The sequence below is a fragment of the Neovison vison genome, chromosome X, assembly GCF_020171115.1.
Source record: "Neovison vison isolate M4711 chromosome X, ASM_NN_V1, whole genome shotgun sequence".
Taxonomy (NCBI): Eukaryota; Metazoa; Chordata; class Mammalia; order Carnivora; family Mustelidae; genus Neogale; species Neogale vison.
Window position 1 is genome coordinate 120,704,236 of NC_058105.1, and position 10,400 is coordinate 120,714,635.

Genomic DNA, 10,400 nt, shown 5'->3' on the forward strand with positions numbered 1-10,400 from the left:
TTGTCTTTGACTTATTTCACTCAGCATAATACACTATAGTTTCATCCACATTGAAGCAAATGGCAAGATTTCATTTTTTTGATGGCAGAGTAATATTCCACTGTATTTAAATAATACTTCACTAAATACAAGCTGATATCCTAAGAAGTGACAGTATACTAGTGACAGACTCTTTAAAGTTGCATATCTCACTTAACATTCAGGATGAACATATATGAAGAACAGGTATCAACAATTTAAAGAAGTAAAAAAAAATACTTGCCAGGCACTGATAAAAGTCATTACTGAGAATAAAGATTCAAAAATAAGCAGGTCTATCAATTCTCTATCCCATCACCAATTTACCACTCAAGTCACCATGTAAAGTTACAATCTTACACGAATGGATAAAGAAGATGTGGTATATATACACAATGGAATACTATTCAACCATCAAAAAATGAAATCTTACCATCTGCGATGTCATGGAGGAAATAGAGGGTATTATGCTAAGCAAAATAAGTCAATCAGGGAAAGACAATGATCATATGATCTCACTCATCTGTGGAATTAAAGAAACAAAAGATCATAGGGGAAGGGAGGGAAAAATAAAACAAGACAAAATCAGAGGGGGAGACAAAACATAGGAGACTCTTAATCATAGGAAACAAATGAGGGTTGCTGGAGGGGAGGGGGGGTAAATAGATAGGGTACCTGGGTGATGTGATAAGCACTGGGTATAATACTGACAGATCACTGAACTCTACCTCTGAAACTAATAATACACTATATGTTAAGTAATGGAATTTAAATAAAAAATAAAATATAATATCAAAAAGTTATAACCTTATAGTCTCTATATTTTTAGGGCTGGTATTTTTAGATAGGTAAAAAAGGACAAAAATTGATAAACTCCTAAAATCTCTTCCTCTTGCTCTGATCATGACAACTTTAAAAGGTTAACTGTGAGAATGTTAAAGATGGAAGAAAATTTAAGAAAATGCAAGTGTCTGTTTACCTATCTTTTAAAGGCTTCTACTATTGGGGGATAGTACATAACTCATTAGCTTTGAGGACTAACTTACGATCTCCCACAATAGGCTAGCTCAAAATGGAGACAGGTATTGCAGATACAAAGAGGAATAAAGCCTGAGTGGATCCAGAGAACTTATGTAAAACATTCAATAGTGTAGTTACACTTTAAATGTCATTTTCCTTCTATTCTTCCTCTCCAGAGAGGGCAGTTGATAAGGACAATCCCCGTTTTATGCACCCTTTACCTACAGAGGTTCCCTCCCATCACTGCTAATCATCCTGTCCCTGAAATTCTCTGAGATCATCCTGGTTCTTCTACTTCTCTAATCACTTTGTCTCCTTCATCCTAATAAAATGAAGGCACTCTTCAAGGTTAATTGCTTAATGGGGAAAAAAAGAAGGAAGACAGAAGAAAGACATTAGAGAATAACCTAAAGGTTATATTTCAGATGAAACAATATTATGATCCCAGATACAAGATCCAAAACTCAAGAAGGGATGGTAAATAAAGATACTAGTAACTATATGGTAAGTAGACAAACACTTACATATAAAACCGTAAGAAATGGGGGGAGAGGTGACCATGGAGAATAGGTCAGAACTACACAATGACTATTTTTCATGGAGTAGAAGAGGAAACACTCTTAACTCATTTTATGAAAACTGCATGATCTTAATGTCAAAATTGCACAAGAGAAGTATTAAGAAAGGAAAATTATAGGTTAACTTATGAATACAGATGTAAAACTCCTAAATGTCAGCTAACCGAAAACAGCAATGTATTTTAAAAACCTGATTAATAGAGGCTGCCATATTAACAGATTAAAAAAGAAAAAAAAAAACAAGTGAATGTCTCATCAGATACAATAAATGTGTTCAACAGAAGAAGAAAATATATTTAGTAAATAAAATTCAACCATCAGTAGCTATGGGAACAGAACAACAAACAAAAACCCAAACGAACAAACCATAAGTAGATGGAAACTTCTTCATTTTTATAAAGGATATCTACAGAGATCATACTTGATGGTGGCATGTTTGGGGCTATCTTTCTAAGATCAGGAACAAGACAAGTAGGCTTTTCTCACTGCTTCACTTCAACAGTGTTCTAAAGTCCAGCCAGTATAAAGTAAAAGCATTTAAAGTTGTAAGAACTGGGAAGATAGAAAACTGTCATTATTTCAAGCTGATGTCAGTACCTGCAGAGAAATTCCAAACTAATCTAGAGATAAATTATCAAAATTAGTAATAGCTGGTATGGTTTTTGATTCAATATTAATGTAAAAGAGTCAAATGTACTTTCTGTTAACCATGAACAATCAGAAAATAATTTCTGAACAGATACCATTTAAACCACCACAAAAATAAAACATGTAAGTACCTGGGAATGAATTTAACAAAAGTGAGTTAATCTTTATGGAGAAAGCTATAAATCTTTCTATAAGGAAGAGTTTAGCAAAGATATCCCAGATTCTTGGTTAGGAAGACACAGCCCTGATGATGTCAAGCCTCCCAGAAGTCGTCTTCTGATTTAATACAATTCCATTCAAAATTCCAACAGCTGGTTTTTTGCAGAAACATGATAAGCTGATCCTGTAATTTATACGGAGGAACAACGGGCCAATAGCCTGTTCAAGGAGTGATTTTCACGGAAGCAGAAGCCAAATGGTCCATAAAGATATGAAGAAATGCTCAGTCTCGCTGGTACTCAAAGCAATGCAAATTAAAACCATAATGAGTTATCCCTACACCTTAATCAGATGGGCAAAAATTAAAAAAAAAAAGAAACACCACCACCACCACCACCACCACCACCACATTTTAGAGTGTGGAAAAACAAGGACCACTGGTTAAAATGAAAGCTGGTATAATCACTTTGGGAACCAGTTCAGCATTACCTAGTAAAGCTGAACACGTGCCTCATCAATGACTCACACATTTCACTGTTGGGTGCAAACCCTAGAGCAGCAGTCCTCAAACTTCTTGTTCTCAGGACCCCTTTTACACTCTTAAAAATAACTGAAGACTCCAAAGGGTTTTTGTTTGTTTGTTTATATGGGTTATATTTACCAGTAGTTATTCTATTGGGTATTAGAACTGAGGAAAGTTTTAAACATGAGAACACATAAGCACATATCCTAATGGCTGTCAGAGCAATGACATCACCACACGCCATGTAACCTCTGGAAAACACTATTGTATGCTTGTGACAGTGAAAAAGGAAAATGATGCTTTGGTGTTATAAAAGTTGTTTTGACAGCTCAAGCTCCTTGAAATGGTATGAAGGAACTACAGTTCCTGGACCAACTTTGAGAACCACTGCCCTAAAGAAAGTCTAGGCACCAGACATGTTTAAAAATGTTTGTAGCCAGCACTGCACATAATAGCAAAGCCTAGAAACAACCCCAAATTCACCAGCTAATATTTTCATTCCATGCACTACTACGCAGCTATCAAAAGCAATCAATTATACTTATGTTAGACAATACAAATGACTCTTGAGTAGCAGAATCAAGTCATGGAAAATACATTCAGCTTTTTTTTTTTTTAAAGATTTCATTTATTTATTTGAGAGAGAGAGATCATAAGCAGGCAGAGAGGCAGGCAGAGATAGAGAGGGGGAAGCAGACTTCCTGCTGAGCAGAGAGCTTGATGCAGGGCTCCATCCTAGGATCTGGAGACCATGACCTGAGTGGAAAGCAGAGGCTTAACCCACTGAGCCATCCAGGTGCTCCTACATTCAGCTTTCACTTAAAGTTCAAAAACAGCTGAACTTAATAAAGTACTGGTGAAGAATACATCATAGACAGTAAAGCTAATGAAAAGCAAGAGAATGAGTAACACCAAATGCAGGACACAAATGCTCCTGAATGGCAGTGTTAAGTACATGGGTGTTCACTCTATTAATATTTCATATAATCTGTACTTAAAAAGATATTTCAAATTGTAAAAAATAACAAACCAAGAAAAAGCAAAAATTAAAAGGAAATTATCAAAGGAGAGAAAATTATTTAATGACAATGAAAGAAACCACAAAGGAATGAGCAGTTTTGAATAAATTGGAAACATGAAAAAACTTTCAAGACATGTCTCCAAAGGCAAAGGAAACAAAAGCATAAATGAACTTTTGGGACTTCATCAAGAGCAAAAGCTTCTGCACAGCAAACGACAGTCAACAAAACAAAGAGGCAACCCACAGAATGGGAGGGGATATCTGCAAACGACACTACAGACAAAGGGCTGATATTCAAGATCTATAAAGAACTTCTCAAACTCAACACCCAAAAAACAGATAATCATGTCAAAAATGGGCAAAAGACATGAACAGACACTTCTCCAATGAAGATAAACAAATGGCTAACAGACACACGAAAAAATGTTCATAATCATTAGCCATCGGAGAGATTCAAATCAAAACCACACTGAGGTACCACCTTACACCAGGCATTAGAATGGCAAAGATGAACAAGGCAGGAAACAACAAATGTTGGAGAGGATGTGGAGAAAGAAAAACCCTCTTACACTGTTGGTGAGAATGCAAGTTGTTGTAGCCACTTTGGAAAACAGTGTGGAGATTCTTCAAAAAAATAAAAACAGAGCTACCCTATGACCCTGCAATTGCACAACTGGGTAATCTTCCCCAAAGAGGCAGATAGAGTGAAAAGAAGGGCCATATGTACCCCAGTGTTCATAGCAGCAATGTCCACAATAGCCAAACTGTGGAAAGAGCTGAAATGCCTTTCAACAGACGAATGGATAAAGAATATGTGGTCCATATATACAGTGAAATATTACTCAGCCATCAGAAAGAATACCCAATTTTTGTATCAACATGATGGGACTGGAGGAGATATGCTGAGTGAAAGAAGTCAAGAAGAGAAAGTCAATGATCATATGGTTTGACTTACTTGTGGAACATAAGGAATAACATGGAGGACTTTAGGAGAAGGAAAGGAAAAGTGAATTGGGGGAAATTGGAGGGAGAGACAAAGCATGACAGACTGTGGACTCTGAGAAACAAACTGAGGGTTTTAGAGGGGAGGGGAGTGGGGTGATGGGTGAGCCCGGTGATGGGTATTAAGGAGGGTACAGATTGCATGGAGCACTGGGTGTTGTACATAAACAATGAATCTTGGAACACTGCATTGAAAACTAATGATGTATTTTACGGTGACTAACATCACACAATAAAAAAAAATTTTAGAAATGAAAAAAGTGAAAGTGACACAAATAAGAAAAGCCCAAACCAATTTTAAAAGCCATAGTAATGAAAAAAATAATGTGAACTATAAACCGATGTAAGTATCTGAAAAGAAATTTACTCTCACTAGCAACCAGGATGCAAACTAAAACAAAGAACCATCAGTTAAGGAGTAATGACACCACACGTGGGTAAGGCTGTGGTAAGACTAACACTATCACATGTGCTGGTGGGAATGAAGCTTGGTGCAACTTCTGGGGAGGAAAAGGTAGCACATACATGAAGTGTCTTAAAAATATTCACACTCTTGAAACCAATAATTCTGGTTCTAGACATGAATCTTAAGGAAACAATCTGAACTACTGCACAAAAAACTATTAACAAAAAACTGGAAGGAATATAAATATCCAAATAGGAAGTATTTAAAAGAAAATGCTCTTTTTACAGAGCTGAGTATTAAACAGTAATGTAAAAACTATTTACTTCATCAATCTAGGGAAAATAAACTTGATCGTGTCAAGTATAAAATGCAAGCCCTAAAATTACATACATGATAGTCTTTTAAGTACTTTTTAACATACAGGGAAAAAAAAACATATAGAGGGCACCTGGGGGCTCAGTTGGTTAAGTGTCCCAGCTGGATGTCAGCTCAGGTCTCACTCACAAGATCATGAGTTCAAGCCCCCTGCTGGGCTGAATGCTGGGTGTGGAGCCCATTAAGAATAAAACCAAAAACCAAATGGAAAAAAAAAATGCCTCCATTGTTAGCAGAGCTATCTCTGGATGGTTAGCTTATGGGGGACTTTTCCGGCTTTTCTGGTATCATCCAAATTTATTCAAATGAATTCATATACTTGTAAAGTCAAGAAACAAACCTAAAATAAGAAAACACACCAATCCCTCAACTGCTCTCCAAACTCACTGAAGTACAAACATCGTTTTTGTTCAAAGCTCTCTACACTGCATTCCCACTGTTTTCAGCAGGTATGCTTACCCTCCTCTTAGAGCTCATCAAAGCGGACTTCCCATGGCTTCCTGAACATGCCCTGTACCTGCTCACTACAGAGCCTTAGCTCAGACTATTTGATCCATCTGGATCACATTTTCTACCTTCCCAAGTTCTACCATTTTCCAAAGTTCCACCTTTTCTGTTTTCTCACTTGGTGCTAACCCAATCACCCCAACCACGTGTGATTTTTTTCCTTGTCTTTGACTTCTACAAAAATGATTTTAGCACTTACTCCTCTTGATACAATTTGCCTGAATTCTAATAGCTCTATCTTAATGCCTCTACTAGAGTGTAGTAGTTCAGGAAGGGGCTCTATCCTTCTTCAGTTCTTTCTCTAATAAGGACACACTGCTTTCAGAATTAAGCACATAATGAGTATTTGAGGAACCAAATAAATTACTGTCACAAGGGAGTAGTCTCTTGCCTTGGCCACCAGAAGGAGGAAGAGAGAACGGGAAATGTTTCTCATTTGAGACTCAGCATGGAATTTCTCACAGAAACAGTGAGGAAAAAAGGACCACTTGTAATGCATAAAACAATTATGAACTTTTATTCTTTCTGACAGCTACAAATCTATCCATAATTGGCAACTTAATTCCTATGGAAACAAAAATGTGCTTGGAATTCCCAAGTATCTACCTCCAAAAGAGTTTCTGGAGTACAGCCAGTGCTTCAAGTGATGTATTTGCAGATAATATTTTCTTTTAAGAAAAACGTCATGTTTGTTTGCTTAAGTCAGCCTTAAGCGTCTTTTGAAACAAAATATTGTTAGTGACCACAAAAAGGGTGAAATGAAAGAGGAATTAGGAAAGTGCAGGTTCTCTAAGCACTTGAGTCAATTTCTAAAAAGTAAACTTGAAAGGGTGAATACAGGCAGACCAAAAATCCCTTTTTACCACTTTCCTACTTTACCTTTACCTGATGCAGTATCTCAGGAAACAAGGTAGAAAAGTCTTCGCAGGTTTCTCCTTTCCCATTCAAGTCTTTAAATTAATTAAATTAGTATTTACAACAGCTGTGCAGGTAACCAATTCACACGAACCCAAGTGTGTATATTTAACAACAAAACCCTTTCTATAGCTAATGCCACAGTGTGCTCTACTTGGAAATAATGCTTGTCTTTATGAAACATATTGCGAGGGCTGCTCTTTGCCAGACTTTCCGGGGCGGGGTGGGGAGATGGGATGGGGAACCAATTAGGACAACTCATAAGGCAGACTCAGATTAATCTTCCTATGTATATATTTAAGCATTGCTATATTAAGTATATATTGAAAACTGTGCTAAGTATACAGAAGTGAGTCAGTCCTTGCCCTGGCTGCCCCAGACCCATATACATTTTACTGGAGGAAATGAACAATAAGTAAACAAATGAACACAATAATTACCGGTTATGGTAAGAGCTGTAAAGGGGACAAAACAAACAAGACAGGGAGGCTATTCAGTAATCAGCAAAGGCCTCTGAGATACATTTAAACCAAGATGGAAAAGAAAAAAAGGACCTAGCCATGAACACTATCTGGGCAAGAGCCTCCCAAACAAAGAGAAGTGGAAAGGTCCCAAGATAAAAACAGATTCAGTCTGTTTGAAGAACATAAAAGAAGCAGTGTGGCTGGTCATGTTTTTCAAACCCTGGGTCATGTAGGATGTGATGTCAATTTTGTGGGTCACTGCAACAGGGATCATGGGTTTTCTGAATAAATATTCTTTAAGGAACTTTTGTTCCAGTTATGTGTGCATGTGTAAGTGTGTGAGGGATTGCTATGTGTTGTAATGTGTGACATGTTTCTTACTGTGGGCAGTGGTAAAATCTGTACTAAGCGAAGAGAGTGGTTACAAATTAGGATGTAAGGGCGGGCATGAGCTTCAGCATATATGGCCCTGCACTGTAGGCCACCATAAAGAATTGAGATTTTTGGGCACCTGGGTGGCTCACTTGGTTAAGCCTCTGCCTTCGACTCATCTCAAGATCTCAGAGTCCTGCGATGGAGTCCCGCATCGAGCTCTCTGCTAGGCAGGGAGCCTGCTTCCTCCTCCTCTCTCTCTCTCTCTCTGCCTACTTGTGATCTCTGTCAAATAAATAAATAAAATCCTTAAAAAATTTTTTAAGAATTGAGATTTTTATTCTAAACACAGTGGGAATGTATTCAAGAGTTTTAAGTTGGGGAGTGACATGATCTAAGGCAACATGATGGTGTTGCCAAAAGATTTTCCCTACAGTGAAATTCAGAAAACTAGCCCAAGTCCTAGCCATTAACACCAAGGATTCAGAGTGAATCACTTAATCTCTCTAGATCTTACTTTCTTCATTTTAAAGAGGAGAAGGCTGGACCAAGATAACTTTTAAGATCTTATCTATTGCTAAACTTGCATGACTACACACACACACACACGTATACATATATCCTGCTTCCTCCACTGGGCATGAGTACCCGACTAATGGGAAGACACTAGCCCATTAGGTCAGGTTCTGGGTTCTTAAAATACTACAAACCATGTAACTATAAGAACATTTCTATAGAAAGCAATCTTAGAATTACCTTTTTACTGGAACCACCTACATTATTTAAATGAGATCTCTGGGCTAAACGTGAATCAAATGCTTTTGCAACTCTCTGGTGCCAAGTTTGGGATGGGAAGAAAACTGACAGGATGAACAGATTTACTGACCAGGTTACTTGGAACACATTTCCTTACTTGTTCTAAGTCATCATTGACATTTAATCTAGGGCAGTTTAAAGTTGCAGAGAATCTCTACAGGGCACTGAATTTAAGATGCAGAAGCTTAAACCCTTCCACAGCAACCAAATCAACTTGGGACAAAATATTCATTGAGAGCCTACAATACGTTAACCCCATGCTAGAAAGTTTGATCTGTGTTTTTTCAGTTACTCCTCTTAACCTAATTATTCATATTTCACAGATAAGGAAACAGGGCTTAGAAAAGACAACTAAGCTATTAAGTGGCAGGGCCAGGATTCAATATTTCATATTTATGATAAAATCATCCTGCAGGTTTTAAAAAATTACTGTACAAGGATTAAATCATCAGTTTCAAGTATGTGGGACATCTGTTCAACCATATGAACACATAATGTTCAACCAATAAATCAATTCTGGATTCACAGGTACTTTGTCTAGGTACAGTGTGGGATGAAAGAGAACTTGTTCCAGCCCTGGAAAGCCTACTCCGTGGGTAGCATACTGGGTTGTTTGAAGTGGAATTATGTAAAATATCCAAGGAATTTGTATCCCCAATTAAGTACACGTGAATAGCATTATGGCGGTTTCCAAATTCTTTTTCTCTATTGTTGCTGGTGAAAGGTCAGCAGAAAACCGTGCACTGGGCAGTGTCACCTGTACCATGGGCCTTGAAAGTGTCCTTCAAGTTCCACGAACTCGAGATGCAAGAAACTGACCAATTTTCAGCTTACATTAACCCTTTAGGAAGCAACGGGCGTATCACCTGACCAGTTGGGAGCAGTGTGCATGGCGTGTTATGTTAAAGAAAACCTTGGAAACGTGCAGGGCATCATTACTGTGAGGGTCGAAATGGTCCCTAAAGCCTCCCAAACACCTGCAAACACCTTTGAAAATTGGAAAGTTGGGAACGCTCATGCACACCTGCCTTAACAGCGAGAACGCGGTACCCACCTGTCACGTATTCGGCTTCGAATCTCCGTCGGGTCTCAGAGATGAGCTTGGCTTTATTCTGGGCGTGATACTGAAAGGGAGACACGAAGGGACGCTTAGACACCACGCGCACCACCCCGCTTCCCTTCAGCCCAGCCCAACCCACCTACACCTGGGCGCAGAGCCCCCGGGCTTCAGAGGAAGCTTCCGGGTCGGCCGGGAGGGCCGGCAGCGGCGTGGGTGCCTCCTCACCTCGGTCATGGTCGCGGTCGTGGACGTGATTTCGATCGCCGTGTCCACTTCTCCACCTGTCCGAATATCTCATCACTGGCCAGGCGGGCCGGGAGGTAAAGAGGGAAGGGCGGGAGGTGGGGACGGTCGCGTGACACCGGGAGGCGGGCGGAAGCGTCGCGGCGTTGTCCAATCCACTGTGGCCGCCTGGGTCTGGAGGCGGAACCAGGCCCCAGCCGGGCTTTCCATTAGCTTCTCCTTTGGGCTCCGCTCCCCCGACGTCCCCTGCACTGCGGGCCCGCCTCCGCCTGC

The 10,400-nt window shown here is 39.2% G+C and overlaps 1 protein-coding gene across 2 annotated transcripts in view; it reads right to left on the reverse strand.

Moving 5' to 3' along the window:
* Nucleotides 1-10,229, reverse strand: part of MOSPD2 (motile sperm domain containing 2) — a 61,237-nt gene extending 51,008 nt beyond the window's left edge. The window contains exons 1-2 of one of the 2 annotated variants that reach the window (XM_044235768.1): nt 10,110-10,227; nt 9,879-9,948 (exon numbers count right to left, since the gene is read on the reverse strand). In XM_044235768.1, the coding sequence (XP_044091703.1) occupies nt 9,879-9,948; nt 10,110-10,118 (79 nt within the window). In that variant the 5' untranslated portion in view covers nt 10,119-10,227. Of the gene's footprint in view, nt 1-9,878; nt 9,949-10,109 lie in introns of both variants that reach the window. The other variant, XM_044235767.1, reaches the window with a different exon arrangement.
* Nucleotides 10,230-10,400: the final 171 nt, after the last annotated feature.